The sequence below is a fragment of the Corvus brachyrhynchos genome, unplaced genomic scaffold (genome assembly GCF_000691975.1).
Source record: "Corvus brachyrhynchos isolate BGI_N302 unplaced genomic scaffold, ASM69197v1 scaffold53, whole genome shotgun sequence".
Lineage (NCBI taxonomy): Eukaryota > Metazoa > Chordata > Aves > Passeriformes > Corvidae > Corvus > Corvus brachyrhynchos.
The window spans coordinates 4047832-4065950 of record NW_008237681.1 but is presented as its reverse complement, the minus strand read 5'-3'; the positions used below and the strand labels follow the sequence as shown (position 1 = coordinate 4065950).

Genomic DNA, 18119 nt, shown 5'->3' with positions numbered 1-18119 from the left:
GTGGCTCGGTGAGGTGGCCCGTAACTGTTCGGAGTGTACTTACTGCATTGAAGTTGGGGAAGAGATTCACTGCTGCGGCAGTGTCCAGAGGAAACGGAAGGAACGGCTTAATATCCAGCGATGGCTGCAAGGGTGGTGCAGGAGGACGCACGAGGGCTGGAAGAGCAGGGCTCTGGCATGTACCACCTGCACGTACAAAGAGACAGAAGGCATTCAGCAAGTGCTGTGTTTAGCGGGAGGGGAAAAAGCCAGCACACACACACACACACAAAAAGCAATAACAAAAAGACAATAGTGGATCAAACAAATACATTTTGACTTGTCCAAAGATTACTGCGTTACTGAAAAACAGCACAGCTGACTCAGTGACTGAGTTGGTTAATTTGCCAGCAATTGCTTCAGGTTTCAGTCTATCATGATTAGAATTACCTTATAAACCATTTCTTTCCATGGATAACCTGGAACAATAGTTCAGCATATGTCTAACTTCCCCTGAGAGGTTCAGCTTGTCTCATTCTCTTATAATTTCAGGGTTTCATCCTACCCTGTTGCTCAACCCTACAAAGGCAGATTAGTCAAAAAGAAAAAGAACAACTTGCTGTTCGGCTCAGCAAGAGTCATGTTATTTGCAGACTTCTGATTTTTTAATTAAATGCTCACTCATGGAGCCAACCGCTTCAGTTTAAACCTAAACCTCAGAAACACAACATACCTTGCTGCCTCAACAGTTGATCAACACAAACCTAAAAATAACAGTTTCAGGAGCCACTGAAATTCTGTTTATGGGAAGGTACTGATGAACACTTTCTGCTCTTTGCAAGGGGTGGAGCTGATTCAGACTCTGTGCAGCAGAAAGCTCCTCCCGGCTAACCACCAGCTCTGTGGGAACGTAATGCAAATGAAGAAATCCCTTTGCATACCAATAAGGCACTACCTGTTTGCAGCGGACCCTATTTTGCTTATTTGTTTGCCCCTGGCCACAGCCAGTTACAAGCTGGAAGGATCCAAGTTCATTCTCTGCTTTCAATGTCTCCTATATTTTGGTTGCACTCCAAAACATCAATTCCCTGTTAATTAAAGACTATTTGGATCCTAGGAAACTGTTAAAATATGCCAGTGTTCTTCTAATCTGAGAGGCAGGCAACAGACTGTAAAAACCTGCTGGTAAGAGTCCAAGAAACATTGAAAAAAGTAAGGGGAGTTTTACCCTACTCACTGAACAGAGACACAGGCAGACAGATCAACAGAGGGAGAGATCCAAAATTGGTTTCTTTTTTAAGTCTCATACATACAGATATTTCATTAGACAAATTGCATACATCTTTTAAGAGCCCAAACATAAAATAGTCAAAATGATATATGAAATCTCTCCACATTTGGCCAGCAAATTTGCTAACAAGGTTTGTCATATTATACATCTAACTGAGGGCTATCCACACAGGACTTAATTAACCAGTTGTAGAAGATCATCCAAGTTGTGTTTCTATATATAAAGATCAGCTGGAGCCAAATTTTGAAAGACTGTAATTTTGCCAACTTTCAACTCCTCTGTGAAGAGTTTCACTAAGAATCACTAGTAAATTAAAGGTAGTGGATTAGGGGTCACTGCAATCTTGTGATAGTTTTTTTGCAAAGAATAACTGCCATTTTTGGAGTAGTTTCTACATGGTACCTCAAGGTAAGTGTATAAGAAATCAGTCTTTGAATGCAGCAGCTGAAGATATAGGCAAGAGAAAAGCAGAGGGCAAGCAGCTCTGCTTTCCACAGCTCACCAGTACAGAATTATCAAGTATTTGATTGCCATTGCTTTGGCAATTGCTACCTTCCCATGACATTATCACAAAAACACTGTAAAAATAAATTTTACAGGTCAGAATGATGATAAGGTAGTGTTGAACATGCCAATAATACTACCTCTGAATAGGAGACTCATAAAGGTACTTTTTTACAGGCTGGAAATACTTCACTTTACTTATGTAAAACTTTCACACATCATTAAAGGAAGAAGTCACTCTCACTAAAAGAAAAAATACAGATTGCACCTGAGATTGTACAGAATCACACAGAAATTTCAAGGTGTGCATTTGCCCGGCAACAGCAAAGAATTTGAAGCTAATTAAATATTCTGTAACTCACAAATGCAAATGTAAACTGGACTGAGAAATGTCACCTGTGCTCAGGGACACAGCTCATTATCTCAGTGCTATGGAGAAGAGCTTCACAGGTTCAGATTACCTAGAGCAACAGCATTGGTATCCCAAACTCATCTAAGATACCACGCCACGAAGGATGAAATATTTCTATTTTGTGATCCTTCTTCATGGCATGACTCGGCACTCACACACCTGCTGCTGCCAGCCAGTGCAATGCAAAGCCATCTGGGGACAAGAACAAGCTTTAAATGGAAAAATCCAGCCAGCTCTGCAGGACCTTGGCTGGGATTCAGAGCCTCTGGAACAGAGTTTAAAATCTACCACAGTCCTGGCTACAGTGGCACAGAAAATTAGTATGTTCAGGAGCACAGCTGCTCTCTGTTTTTTCAATAGTGTCAGACATGTTCCTAAATGATGGAGCATGTGAGAGGCATCATGAAATTTGAGCCTTTGCTTAAAAAAAATTCTCTAATATTTATGGCTGCAAAAATTAGCTTCTCTTTCCATTTAACAGACACAGAGTTGTAGTCTAGAATCTGCAGCAGAAAAACTGAAGCAATGGCAACCATTTCTGTGACTCAGCTTAGCTTGGACAACCTTTGAGAATGCCAGTGTTAACTATTTCACACCTAATCCAATAGCAGAGGGATGGAGAGGGGTAGAAGCCCACAGGGAAGAGTTCTTGAAGAGTGTACACAAATAAATTCCAAGTGTTACTGAATGTTGGATCAGAGGGAAGAACCATAAAATTTGCTTACAATGGTTTTGGTGTTGTGTAGGATAAGCTTCTCCACAAAGACATCCATAGCACTCCCTGAGCAGGTGCAGCACTGCTGATCAATGCACAATGAGGGTGAAAGTTCAGTGACAGCCTTTTCACAAACTTTCTACTAGCAAGGGTTGGAAAACACTGACCAATAAAACTAGGATAAAATCCCACAACACTGATAGGTTTTGTTCACAGCCTGTGCTTGATGCTCTGTATTATTATTATTATTATTGTTATTGTTATTGTTATTGTTATTATTATTACCTGAAGTTCAGAGAGACAACCTTGTCTTTATGAGGAGCATGCTACAATTACTTAAAATGGCAGGATACTAGTGTATTTTCTAATTCCAGTCTTACAAGTTAATGATATTAGTGTCTACTGTCTTTCCAAAGAGAACATGAATGTTCAGACATCTGAGAAATTCATGTTGATATCGATACCTTAATTTTCTTTGGAGGGAGACGAAGAATATTACAACACAGAAGCTTAATTAGCTCAGCATTTTGACCAAGTCTGAAGAAAACATTTGTTTCTTCAATTTTCAGGCAATTTAAATCACAGGCAAGATAATCTCTTGGACAGAGACACTGGCTATACACCCAAAGTGTGAGCATACAAGTTTGGAGAAAAGCTTGCCACAAACCTTTGCCTCTTCCTATATCACATTGAGACTGTTTTTGAGAACTCCCCCAATGTCAATCAAACTGTGCATTTTTGCACAGGGGTGCAGTTCTGTGTCTCCAATTGGGACTAGACATTTTGCCCTGCCACTGGGTAATCTGCATTGCAATACAACACCATGTTCTGGGCACAGACAGCCTACGTGCTACAAAGCCATGTGCGCAACATGAGGTTCATGCTCCTGGTGACACAGCCCAGTCAAGTGGGTTCTCCTTCTGAAACCACTGGTGATACGAACTTCATCAGCACAAGACCTTTCTTGTCTGAACTAAGGGAATATGGCAGAAATAGATGAAGAGATGATTCCTGCCCATTCTGCCTCGAACTGTCCACTTCATATGGAATTGGCACATTTTATTTGTTTTGAGTAAGAATGGGAACAAATACTGGTGTTGGTCCTTTGCCCCATTTCCCCTCCACTCCATTTTGACTTTAGAGACCATGTTTCACTATGGAACTGAAAATACATTTTAAAATGAGAATCATTCAAAAAAAAAAAAAAAAAAGAAGCCATATGTCTTTAAAAATGCTAAAGTTTTAATCTTAACAATTTTTTTTTTTGTGACAATTCTTTACAAAAAGCAAACACCTTCTGAAGGAAATTTTGCTTTCAATGAAATAGCACTTACTGAAAAGAAGGCTTCCCATGCAAATTTTTGTGCTCAGTTCACCTGAAATTTTCCTTGGATCAGTGTTAGGTAAAGAGTATAAACAGCTGTAAGTACTGACCCTAAAATCTGGATTAAGAGAATTGCAAAGACTGAATATGCACAAAGGAAACCAAAGAAAATAGCCCTAAACAAGCATCACAGGACAGGGTGATTTTTACATACAGGCTAATAAATAGCAAGTTTCCTTAATGTTTTTCAGGGAGGCCAAGATCCCCATTCTTCAGGTTCCCTAGCAAACAGCTCAACAATTTGGCAACCATCTGTTGCTTTATTTTGTGACTTGGCTGTAGATGAATTTATGTTACATCTTTCTCTGCACAGTCTTTCCTCATGCACACTCTCATTCCCAATCCTTTAAGTTTACACTTAACTGCAGATTTAGTTTCCAGAAAAAGAATCACAAGATGCATTATCAAATAGTCTCTCCTAAGGAAGAATCTAGCTCAGATTTTGCAGACACAAAAATGTAGATAATTTTTTGCAATGCATTTGAAATTTGGAAGAATGTAAACTGGGCAGAAACTCTAAACTAATACCCCATTAATCTAAATCTTTTGCAGTTCTTCCATCACTAACTATTGCCACCATAAACACTGAGTGAAAAAGCAAATCTCTGCAGAATTCCATTTTCATTCCTTCATTACACTGCAATTTTTTCCTTCTGACCATGTGCACAGCCATTTTGAACACAGCAAAGACACTAAACTAATGTACCATTTCCCTTCCTTCCTGGGGTCTGAGTTGGTTTTCAGGATCATAATGTGGTTTCTCCAAGATATGGATATTTCCATGTTTTACACCCCATCTCACACATCTCTTAATATTTCCATAATAACTTATTTGAGGTCAAAAAAAATACACACATTCTATCTTGGCAAAAGCTTAGAGAACCTTTTGGATGGTATGACTCAGTGGAGAAGCTGGGAAAGTACCACACATTTCCAACTGAAAAGTTGACTTCTAGGTAGCTTTAAAAGATAACTTCAAAAGATAGCATTAATATTTTTTTATATAGGATCCTAATATCTAACAGTTCACATGCAACAAGCATTACATATCCTAGAGACCCCAAGCCAAATTTTCCTAGAAAATTTTCAAGAATGCTGACTCAGGCTATTTTGAGGTATTAAAGGGAAGGGATATGTGGGGAGCTCCTGGTCTAGCTTATAAATATTAAAAAGCTTACATTTGGATAACTCAATATTAGCTAGAACTTTAAAATTGTTATGAATTAAGTTTGCTAGTGGGCCAAAGAGAAGGTATATTTGGAGGGATTTCTTCAGAAAGACAATAAAGACACAAGCTTTTAAGAATAGCAAGCTATCCATGATGAATAATGCTTTTTCATGATACAAAATACCAGATATCACATTTATATTTTCAGGGAATCTGATAAAATAGGAAATTTTAAGACATCAAAAACCAAAAGAATAAACTTCTCTGGGATATAACAGAGAAAATATGACATGAATTGTAGATGTAGCTTTTGGGAATTAGTTTTAAGTAATTTGTCATGGCTCATAGTCACTAGGGTACTCCCTTTTATCACTGTATGGTAATCTTCATTTTTACAACAGATACTTTTCTCAAAAACTGCTGAATTGTCCCTTTAAAGGTAAATTCAGTTCCATAAGTGATAATTCATAATTCAGTGATCTAACCTGGCATGGAAAACTGAGCCCCACTTATCACCAAATTATTTATTTGTAGTTATTGTAATACAGTGACTAAAATATGAACTCAGCATAAAGAAAATTAGCTAACATGTAACCTTTATCTCTTAGGTGCATAAACAGATAAACTTGTGATTTTGAACATTTCATTTTTATAGGTTACATATTATTACATATGAACTGAAAGGAGATTAGGTGTAAATAAATGAAGTGATGCCTCCGGAGAATTTATTGCTCAGAAAATCTATTTATAATGTTTGAACTCAGCTTCTTGAAAGGGGTTTTTTATTGTTTTGAGTAGTTTATTTCTTTTTTAAAATTTATTTCTTTTGGAAGGGGAAATAAGAATCTTAAAGTGCTTTTGACTTCTGTATTGTTCACAGACTCTTTTTGGAGAGTGCTTTCATTATTTAATAATCTCAAAAAATTTTAAAAAATACAATATCTGCATTTAAACACAATACTTTAACATCTAATCACTCTTAGATCCAGAAAAGAAAGAAAAAAACCCAACTGTATTAAATATTTTAAGCCCACTGAAAAAGAAAAGCCTTCAAAATGGGCCTCCAACCACACCAGCCTCGATCCTGCTGGCTGTCCTGAGGATGAAGTACACTGTGTGGCCATACAAGCTTTCCTTTCACAGGTTTTGCTGATAGCAATGCTAGCAGTGGCTAGTCACTTTGAAGAGGATGAATGCAACACTGTCTCAGCTGTGGAGATCTGTGAGTAATTGATTTTTCAGTTCAGTGGCCAAACCAAAGCACAGAAACAATTAGGGGGGAAAAACCCCACCGTCATGTCAGCTGAAACTCTTCTTTCACCCAAAATAATACCTTATAGTTCCTACTTAGATACTTAACTGCTTTTATTATTTAAATATTAGCAAATTTCAAACATCCAGATCCAAAATGACAAAATGACAATTCAAAATGACTCATTACAAAAATATTTTCTTCCTTTTTTTTTTTTTCCCCAGATTGGCACCAGTCAGTACCCACTGTTTATTTATAGACAGAATTTTTCAGCACATACGCTATTCACCTGGAAAGTTTGAATCAACTCTGGTCATTTACTGCTATTCAAAGCATTATTTTTTCTAGAGAAAATATTTCTTCTCTGGTTCCTGCGAAGTGAACTAGTTTAGAAAAATAATTCTTTTTATTGTTATTATTGGTTTTAGAAGCCTGCAGCTATGCATCAAATAATGTCTTTTAAAGTCTTTTCTTTCACAGCTACTAACATTTTGAAAAACATAAGATTGTATATCCCAATAATTTTGATTGAAAAATGTACTCCTCTAGCTGTACAGAGAAGTACATTTCTTCATTAGTAGAAACCTGTGAAACTACTATTACGATGCTCGACTGGGAAAATGCAGAGACAAATTTGCATGAGTACTCTGATATCCATTAACTCCTGTCATTATTTCCTTTACTTTGCTAAACAAGCTCAGCTTTCTGCTCCCATTTTGCTACCTTCTTCCCTCCTGGTCCTTTACCATCATTCATCTGCATTGCAGGCAGGTGGGCCCACCTTACAGACAGTGAAGTCCAGTCTGACTGAATGGGATTGAAGTGCTCAGCATTGTGCAGATCTTACCCACCTCAGGCCACAAGGCTAATTAATGTCAGAGCCCCCAGTAACCCCACAGAGTACCACCTCTTCTGCCCCAGATCTAGAATATGCTATGGACCACAAGAAACACTCTACTGAACAAAATACTGGTGTGTTTTGTTTTGGTTTTTTTACATAACAGCTACTGAAAATCCATGATCTGAACTTCAGTACTTAGCACTGTCAAGCAAGGAATTTGCCTCACTATGGGCCACATCCTATATGGATTTTAAATTGCACAAGGGCAGAGACTTAGCTTTTTATTTTAGCAACATGACCTACCTAATTGAGCTCTTCAGAATCCTTTGGGCTTTTATTGCAGCTGGTCAGACAAATTTGGATTTTTTTTTTCCCTATTGAAAACTGTTGGATCACTGAAAGTTAAATGATCCAAAATGTATGCTCCACTTTCTGTAAAGTTCTGTCTGTTTCTAGTATAAGGAAACAACTAGAAATTCTCCAATTTGGTCAGCATGCTTATTACCAGCTCTCCATACCAAGTACCAACCATGCCAAATGCCAGAGAATCAGAAAGCCCAAGACTGGAAGTTATGGCTTTGGAGAAGACAAACTAGAATGCCCATGAACCTCAGCTCTCCTCTTCTTGAGAATGAAAGAGCTTTTAATTTCCATTTACCTTAAAAAAAAAATCAAATATAAAATACCCAGTAGCCTTACTTTTTTCTCCATGCAATTCCAGTATTAATTCTCTGAGCACTTCTACCTGGCAGGAAATTATCCCCATTTTTCAGCTAGGAACCTAGGACAGACAGCAAAAGTCTTCTTCTCAAAGCTCACGCAGGAATCTGCGGCAGACCAAGGACCTGAGCTCTAGGTCCTCAAATTCAGTGCTCTGAGCACACTAATATCCTTTCCTGGTTGTAGGCTAATAGCAAACTGAACATGCTTTCACTTAGCCTTAAATGATCTCACACAAAATGTCAAAACTTGTTCTTCCTTCGGTGCCATAAATGCTAGAGGGAAGATGAGTTCACCAATGAGTCTACACCTGCACTAATGTGATTCAAGCTCAGAAAGAACTGAAACACTTCCTGGCTGGTTTGATATATGCATGTTGCAGGATCCCCACTGCAACACTAATGATTCTATTTTCTTTCAGCAAACTATGTATCCCCAGCTCTATCTTACAGTTATTTCCCATACTGCTCATGTTTTATACTACTTTCTACTTTCTTTGGTAAGAAAGAGAATCCAAGGAAATGAAAAGCCTGCCTTGCACAGAGTGAGCTAGAAATGTACAGAAACATTCCTACCACCACGCAGTAATGCCAGGCCAGAAAAGAAGAGATGGCTGAGAAGGGATCTCATCAACATAACTAAGTGTTGGAAGGGAGGGTATCAAGAGGACGAAGTTGGGTTCTACTTGGCGGTGCCAAGCAATAGGACAAGAGGCAACGGCAGAAACTGATGCACAGGAAATTCCACCTGAACATGAGGCAGAACTTCTTTACTGTGTGGGTGACCAAGCACGGGAACAGATTTTCTGGAGATGTCATGGAGTCTCCCTCACTGGAGATACTCAAGAACCATCTGGACACAATCCTGTGCCATGTGCTCTAGGATGACTCCACTTGAGCAGGGAGGTTGGACCAGATGACCCACTGTGGTCCCTTCCAACCTGACCCACTCTATGATTCTCTATGAAAAACAGCTTTCCCTTTTCTTTTCATGATGGTAAGGTCTTCATCTTGGCTAGTTATTCCCACACAGAGCAGCCCCCCAGCGTGATTTCCAGCCTGCAGCAAAAAGGTTTACATTCAGATTCAAGCTAAGGTGGGAAGCATGGGTGTTTTCAGAGGAGCACGACAACCTGATGAAGTTAGAGGAAGGGCACAGTGTTACAAATGTGCACTTCCCCAAAACTGCACGTACAGTGTTTCTGGACACCTTTCAGCCTATAAACATATTTTCTGACAGTGTTAAACTGACTGCACCATTATTTACGGACACATCATGGATATCTCCTAACCAGTGGGTCAGTATGTGGTTTGTAGCCTCTACTGGAGAGATACCAGATCTTATCAGATCAGGTCCAGCAGAAATGTAGTTACAAACTAACTGGATCTAAGCATTGAAAGACAAGGAAGAAGCTGCTGAAGGTCATTAAGGTGTATCACAAAGTGTGCTCCGCTGAGGTCATAGTCTCCCAGTAGATCCTAAACACAAAGTCTCAAAAAACCCCCACCATACATAAATAAGCTAAGCAAAAATACAAGCGTCAGCCAAGCATTATAAAAATCACATTAATTTTAAAGCTTTACACTTTTTGACATTTAAAAAAGTCTTTGACCTGGCATAATCTGCAGTTGAATTTTTTCTGATGGTTTTATAAAGGTCATGTTTATGGTATAATGAGCACAAATTTCCAAGGGTTATTAATCAGAAGAACACTGTATTGCAAACAGATTTTCAAAGAATTTTTCATTTTTATGATTAATATATTATCAGCTTTAAAAGAGCCATTTTTCAAAAGCATGCTTGGGGAAGAAATAACGATTAACTTCTGATGTCTTTAAAGGAAACAAGCGTATGACTGAGACAAATTTGTAACTAATATCATGAAATGGATATGCTCCACTAGTAAACCATATGAAGATAGTTCTGTGTAGCAATGCATCTTCTATTTAGCACTAATAATTCCATTTAGCATTAATAATTCACTGGAAAATGTTTTTACACATTTGTAACTGCATAGTGCAAAGTAAGTGGAACTTAATGCCAAGCCATTGCATGTTTGCAGGATATCACTTCACTCTTCTGCTAGCTGTCAAACCTCTGTTTCTTTACTGAACAACAGGTAGATCGACTTCAGAGAGTGATGACGTTAAGAGAAGGATGGCAAAATCCAAGCCAAAAGAGCAAACTCAAATCTAGCTCCACAGAGAGAGTGAAAGGGGAAGGAAGGAAGGAGAGAGGTGCATTGAGAAACAAGTGACAGAAAATCTACAGTTTTGCAGCTGCACTTGGCTGTTGGTCTTAAAGGCAGCACACAACAACGGACATGAAAATACCTCTGTCAACCCATGCCAGTGTTGCAGAGCTTGGACCATGATTCCCTCCTGAATTAACCTCGCAGAGTTGCATACATAGGCCTGCCTATGTGTATGTATGTGACAACAACGCATACTTACTGAAATAAACCCACATTTTTCATTTTTCTGTTCCATGCATAACGGCATAAATGCTTTCATAATACATCAGAAACTACCACAGTCCCAAAATTTTTGATTCACAACCCCCCTCCCCCCCCAACACATATATGTTTAAAACTATTAGGTTTATGTTTTTTAATAGGTAAGCAAAAGTATAAGTAGAAAAAGTAGAGTGAAACCAAAAGCACAGGACTTACTAATGCATAGTGAGCACTGCCACTAGGACAGGCTCCTAGACATAAGGAACTTTTCAGTTTATGGTGGCTTGAAAGATACTTGTTAAGATAAATTATAGATCATATCATCATTTTTCCTGTATGTATGTATTCCTAAATTAAAACCACTTTAAGTTATTTGGCTCAGGAACTTTTTCCAACAATGAAATATCTTAACTCCCACTCTGAATGAAATATCTGAAGTTCTTTCAGGAAATTAAACCAAAACAGCAAACACAAATATCTTTCTTTCTCAGGTTGTAAAACCAGAAAAAACCCTGATAGATCACATGGCCTAACTGTCTCTAAACCCCAACCCATTACTTTTCATAAAACTTCTACTATACTTTAATGAAACAAAACAAGTTCAGTCCTCAGGAGATACAGCTGTTTGTGCAAAAAGCAAGAGCCTGAGGCTCTATGAACAAGAGTTTCTGAAAAAAGAAGTTGATGCAAAACTGAAGTTATCCTAGCAGGCAACCCATGATTTGTACTGAGAAGCAAAGGAAAAATAGACAGTGCTTGGCAGTTTGCTGTCTCCACGGAGACAAGGGGAAGAGAGGGCTAAAATATTTAGTTAACTATTAAGTTTGAACTTTACTAGAACAGAATTTTATGCCATCTCAAATCACACGTGCGCTGTGTCAGCCATGACTATACTTGGATTTTCATCAGCAGGCAATTAAAAAAAAAAAAAAGAATGTCAATTGTTGCACCAGGGAGAGAAAAATATCCCTGTCTTCTAAGTACCTGAGTACTTGAAGATTAGACTAGATTAGAGTCACTCCCTTCAGCATTAAGCAACAGAGGTCGGCTTATATCTTAATGGAGCTGTGCCATCAGATGTTGCTTTCTTGCCTCACTGCCAAAAAGTTCAGGTTCAAGTTAAACACTCAGACAAGACAAAAGTGTGACCACTAACAACATAGCAGCCTTCCAGCACGAAGAGATGAGGAATTCACCATGAATTTGCAGATCGTTCCTGACCTGCTAGGAACCTTTCTGCTGTCCTGATAAACTGGTCAGCCATTCTTCATCCATCTGAAAAAAGGTAGGGATGCAAATGATAAGCAGTTCTGCACTGCAGGACAGAGCTTTGAGTTCAGCAAGGGAACCATGAAAGGAGAGCTGGTGCTAATAGAGCACAAAACCCTGAAGATGATGCTAAGGGCAAGGAGTTCACATCAGATTTGGAAGAGGGAAATGTGGAGGGGAAAGAAGGGAAAGTAAGAAGGCAGCAGGCAAAATAAGAATAGAAATAAAAGAATGGGATGTTGGAAATCAATGGGAGAAATCTGAACCTTGTCCAGAATCAATTAAACTGTTGTCTTCTGCAAATTCTATATCCAGTCACAGATTTAGTTTTAATAAAGTTGATATAGGACATGTTATAGCATACTTAAATAGTAATAATTTTATAACTCTCTTTTATATTCAAATTACATCTTTGCCAAACATTTAGTGCAATCACATGCTGCTCTTGTGCAATTCAAATGATTTTACTTTTTTTTTCTTTTCCCTTTTTAAACAGAGATAAACACGTCATATGATATGCTGGAACACAGTTTCTAGGTGTTAATTCACAGTATATCCTGGTGAGTAAATGTTTTTATTTCCATCAAAAAATTGTGGAATTGTGCTTCTATATGCAAAGCTACAATGAGAAACATAGGTTATTCCACTCACCACTAAGTCTCTATCGTCAAGAAACGTAAACAAAATAAAACCACACCGTGATGCAATGTAACGGATAAAGGTATATAAAACATTTCATCAGTACTAGTGAAGTAAACATTGTTTTTTCTCTCTAGAACAAAGATCACATGAATGTATTGTATACAGTGTTCTGTAACAGCATTGCCCAACACACTAATGCTGCAGAGTTGCACAGAACTCGCTAAAAATCAAAGCAGGGAAAACTGTCACAGATGCCAATGAAAGATGGTCCTGCAAATGTTCTATGGCACAATGAGCTCCTCTCGGTGTCTATGGCAGCAGACTCAAGCGTCAGAGCTCAGACCCCCCAATATCTGGTTCTTTGTGAGACTCCATAAAAAATAATATTTGATTAATATTTCAAGTGGATTTAAAGAAAAAAAAAAAAAGAAAAAGTATAAAAGAAAGTACAAATTCCAAAGGACTGACTCCACTGCCTGAGGAGGGTACCTTCATTCTCAGTAACAGATCCCAGCCATGACCCTTCTGCAAAAGAGAAAACATAACAAAACAGACTATATTGAATTCACTTTTATAAACCTTTTTGTTCTCTGTCATAAAGGACCAATTTGAAACCATGTTTTAATAACCCTTGAATCAGGCTGTAAGTTTGACCATGCCACTGCAGTTACAAAGTTACAGATAACTAATCTAGTCTTATGTGCTAATTTGGCTGATTCTTTGCTTCAAGATGAGATTGCTTACGGACAGGGAGAGAAAACTGTAAAAATTTAACTTTTTCTGTGTTACAAAGCTCTGTCAAAATTTATCTTCTCTTCAGATCCACATGGAAGCTATGCTTTCACACGTAATGTGGAAACAAATTCTTTTGAAATTTCAAAAATTGAAAGAAATCAAGGTCTGCATTTTAATCAAAGGCCCATATTTAAGCCTGCTCTGTAAGGCCTCAGGGGAATGTCCCAATGGTTGGGCTGTTGACTAACTGGGGAGACTTGGACAATGATACCATTTTGGAGCAGTTTAGATTTGTGCAAATGCGTATTCACTTCACGGAGGAATTTAGTTTGTGTTTCCAGCAGCCCACAAAAATCCCTTGACCTCAGGGCTAGTGTTTTTCTGGGGAAGTGAATACATTCCTTTACAGAGGAGAAGTTCTAACAAAATGGCTATTTATAAAAAAGGACTATGAAAACTTCAATTTTGGCAAGCTTACACCTGATGAAGCTGATGTAGGCAAATGCTCTGAGAGCTGGAATATGTGGCAGTTACTAGGCTGACTGTCTCTTGACGCTTGTGAAAATGCTGGCATGTCTGTTTTTCAAATCTCTACGTAAAATATGCCTATAATTTTAAAACAAGTTTTTCAAGCAAGTAAAATTATCTCCTGTCATTTTCTATAGGTGGGGGAAAAGCACTACTGCTTTTGCAGACAAGACACAAAGGACAAAAGAAATTTTTGTCCTATTTTCCAGAAACACAGGCATGTCAAGCCAAATTTATCTAATCCATGACATGTTGGATGCTCCAGGCTGCATCTACGGAAATAGATAAAGGCTTGTCCTTCACTGATTTAATGAATGGGAATCCCTGCCCCTGGCTAATATAAACTGTTCTTGTTGGTGGATAATTCTATTGATTACAATCCAGTTACATTTACACAAGTACACATAAGAATTTTCTGTAAAGCAGCACAAACTGTGGGCCAAAAAATGCAAACTTAATAATATGTTCATATTTCTTTAAGCTGTATGAAGTTACGATTTTTCAGTTTTTTCCATATCCTATCCCAGTGTTCCTTAAGTGTGTTTTATTATCATGTGACATAAAATTATTTAATGAAAAATCTCCATGTAATTATTCACTCTATTCAGACCTCTGTCCTCATGCAAAAAGCAAAGAAATTTTTATAGGTTCTGACACATACTTTGCTATAAGGTTTCCTGAGTCAACCACACAGCTAGTAGCTGTAAACAGAAGGCTCAGGCCAGTAGTCTGTGTATCTTGGTTACCATTTGATATTGGCAAAATTCTAAAACAGAAAAAAAAAACCCAAACAACAAACCAACCTAACAAAAACTCCAAAAGCAAAACCACCCCCTGCAGGGGTATGAAAGGTGGCAAGGAGCGGTCTGCATACCAATGTACAGATCTCACTGCTGGCTAGGGATACCAAGGCATGGTCGAAGGGACAAATACTATTCATCTGTACTTTTTACACAGGCCAGGAACAGCCTGAAACCCTCTCTAAAGAAAAAGAAATATGATAAACTCTCAAGTAATAGTACCTTTCCTGGACTGCTCTTCAGTCAGCCTGGCTACGTTCTGGTCCTCTATCAAGCCATCTTAAAATTTTATAGCTCCTGTTCCAGGAACCAAACACAGAAAAATGTTATAAAATATTTAAATAACATTTTAGAGAGAGCCAAGCTTGCTCATACAATCTCACTACTCAAAATATGTACTTCTAGTCCTATATAACTATAAAAATTTCACTTTGTGTGTATCGAAAACTCAAATAAGACATTCACTGATTTTGCCCTCATAGTTATTAATGGTCTATAATTCAACATTTCTTGAACTGACTCTAAATATGTATTGAAACAGGCCTAATATAAAAGCAATCTACCTCAAACATTTCAGTTTGTTCTAGGCAAAGATTATTTCTCATCTATCTCCTTCCTAAGGTGTTTGAAAAAATCAAGCCTTGGGCATAAGACATTAAAATTTACTCGGCAGGAAAAAGGTCTCGGTCAACATGTTTTATTTTATTTTTAAGTCTTTCTCTGATGAAAAGGCAAAATAAAATGAAAGAAATAACTTTGATTCTGTTGCATTACACAGTTATTTGAGAGATACTAGAGGAAATATGAGTTTTTGAAAGGCGTTCCTACCAAGCCTTGTAACCATGATAAAATAGAATACAGTACCAAGAGGAGAAAAATTCTTGTGCACGCTTTTCTGATAATCCATGTAGATCAGAAGGATCAGGATCATGCAGCTTCAAAATTGTAAGTCTATCTACTATAATTCCAGATGTTATTGAGTATGCTATATATATATATATATATATATATTTTCTGTGATTTATGTTAAGTCATTGCATTGCTTTGCTTCAACTATTTGGAGTGAAGACCTAATCAAATTCAACTTTTTTTTGCATCACATCGTTTTACTCATTCCTAATATTTTTATTACTTTTTCACATTAAAATAGAAAAGTAATGCCTCTGTTTAGTCAACAGACTTTTATCTAATTGAATTTTGTGTCAAGTGTTTCAGGTAATTTCCCAATATGGTTTTATTATTCAAGATGAGCAAGTCACCCCCTCTACAAAAACTAAAACCTTTGAATATTAATGAATTTGGGATATTAATCTGATCAGAAGAACCTTACAAAACCTAAGAAGACAGGAGGACAATGCAAGAGCCTTCAATGGAACCATGTGTTGACAAGCTAGATCCCTCCTCCCATCCTCCCATACTGCCACTAAGGAGTGAAGGGAGGGAGCATCACATACTGTAATCATCTTTGCTTTCCATAAGAGGTAATCTTATAATACATTACCAAGAATGAAATTATATTAAACCAGTGAAGTGAGCCAACCAATTGTCAGATTGCTACAGAAATGCAAGGATTTGCTAAGCCACAGACAAACCTCAACCCTAGAAATACTTTTTCACATATTTAACTCTTCCAGTCCCTCACATCGGTGAAACAACATCAGAAAATTTAATTATTTTTTAATTCAGAAGTGCATGCAGGAGTGGGTTCCATCTCTTATTTGCGTGATTCCATCTGACTAAACATTCAAAATGTTTCATAACAATGAGTTTTAAACAAAGGGATCTGCTATTCTACTAAAAAGGAATTTAAAATTTACCAAGGGTGCTGAATTTGAAAGATGAATCAAAACCCCAAATACTCAACCCACATCACTATATACAAGAGAATTTGCTTGTATAATCCAGAATTTGGCACTGTTTTCTTTAAAAACAAAACAAACCCCCAAAATACCAAGACACACCATGTCAGAAGAGAAATGCGTGATGAAACAATAAACATCAGATGAAAATGAAGATACTCTATTACCAAAGATGCAAGAAGATGTCCATCTCTTCTTTCCAACATCATTAAAAAAATTCAGGATGATTCCAGTGACAAGAACACACTTCCTGTATCTAGAAACGACATTAAAAAACACCCATAATCTTACTAAAAAAAGACAGTGTGTTGAGAAGAAGAGCCCTATGTCTCTATATGGTTCCAGTGGCTTAAGAAGAGTTACTCTGGGTATTAGTGTGAGCTGAAATACTAAAGGACAATTATTGCAGCACACTGAATCTGCTTAATTAGAGGTCTCAATTCAAGTAATGAGGCAATTTTGCATGCAAGCCTCTAAGAAACCTGAAACCAAGCACAGCTTGCCTGTATAAGGGTTGCATTCCAGAGCTTAAGCTCAAGCCAATTTTACAGATCTGGAGCTGCAACTAAACATAAATCACCTCATTCACAGCAGAATGTTTTGGGTGTGTTAACCTGAAACGCTGAGAAAATTTCAGCAATGTGGGCCAAATCATGACAAAATTCAAGATCTGCACAAACTTTTTCATCCTCAAACCACTGATGCTGGCACAATTCTGTTCTTTACATATCTGCATTCGGCTGGGACCTTACAGCTTCTGCTCCTCTAAGTTGAACACAGGGTATCTGTAGCTTCACAAATCTGTTGCCTTTGTTTCTGCATTACAGAAAGATCTAATTTATCATCTGAGAAAAGACTCCCCAAACCTGTATTTCTGGCTATTCCGTTTCACTTGGACTTGGGCAGTATATGCGGTAATCTTGTCTAAATACAGATAAAATTTAAATGGGGAGTGATAGGATTTCTTTATTAAACTCTTCAGACAGCTAAATTATACTTAAAATACATTGACAAGACCTAGAGCACAGACAGATGTTTCATGTTGCTATGTAGATTCTGTTGCTACCACATGGCAAAAAAATTTCCATTTTATTTCTCACTTAACTGACCATTTAAGTTGACAGAAAGCATCAAATGACCCAGGTGTTCAGCTACATGAGTATTTACAGTTCCAAAAGTAGTGAAAGTTAAATAAATCTCTGTGTCCAAGGTCAAGCATCAACTGTATTAACAGAACTCTTATGAAGTTCTTCAAGTTGCATATAGAAGAACATTGCAGCAGGGATACAAAATAAAGCAATGCAGAGTTCACTTTTAGGTTGCTACACTGGGCACTGTTCAACACATTTTTGTAGAGTATTTCCAAGACCAGGCCTGGTCATGCTACTAAACTGGTAAAGTTAGACTACCAAGACTGGTGGAAACCCAAGAACAGCAAAGAAAAGACTGAAAAAAGTCAGTGCAATTCAGTGTCTGATAGACTGAAGTGAATAGGCCACTTGCTGAGAATTTGATTCCCACCAAATACCCATTTCTTGCATTTATAAGACCCTTCAGTGTTTCCC

General features: G+C 37.7%; 1 protein-coding gene across 4 annotated transcripts in view; it reads right to left on the bottom strand.

The window, feature by feature from the left end:
* ZNF385D (zinc finger protein 385D) overlaps nt 1-18119 on the bottom strand; it is a 421801-nt gene that overhangs the window by 136574 nt on the left and 267108 nt on the right. For all 4 annotated transcript variants that reach the window (XM_017732125.1, XM_017732126.1, XM_017732128.1 and 1 more), the window contains one exon: nt 44-186. In XM_017732125.1, the coding sequence (XP_017587614.1) occupies nt 44-186 (143 nt within the window). The remainder of the gene's footprint in view (nt 1-43; nt 187-18119) is intronic.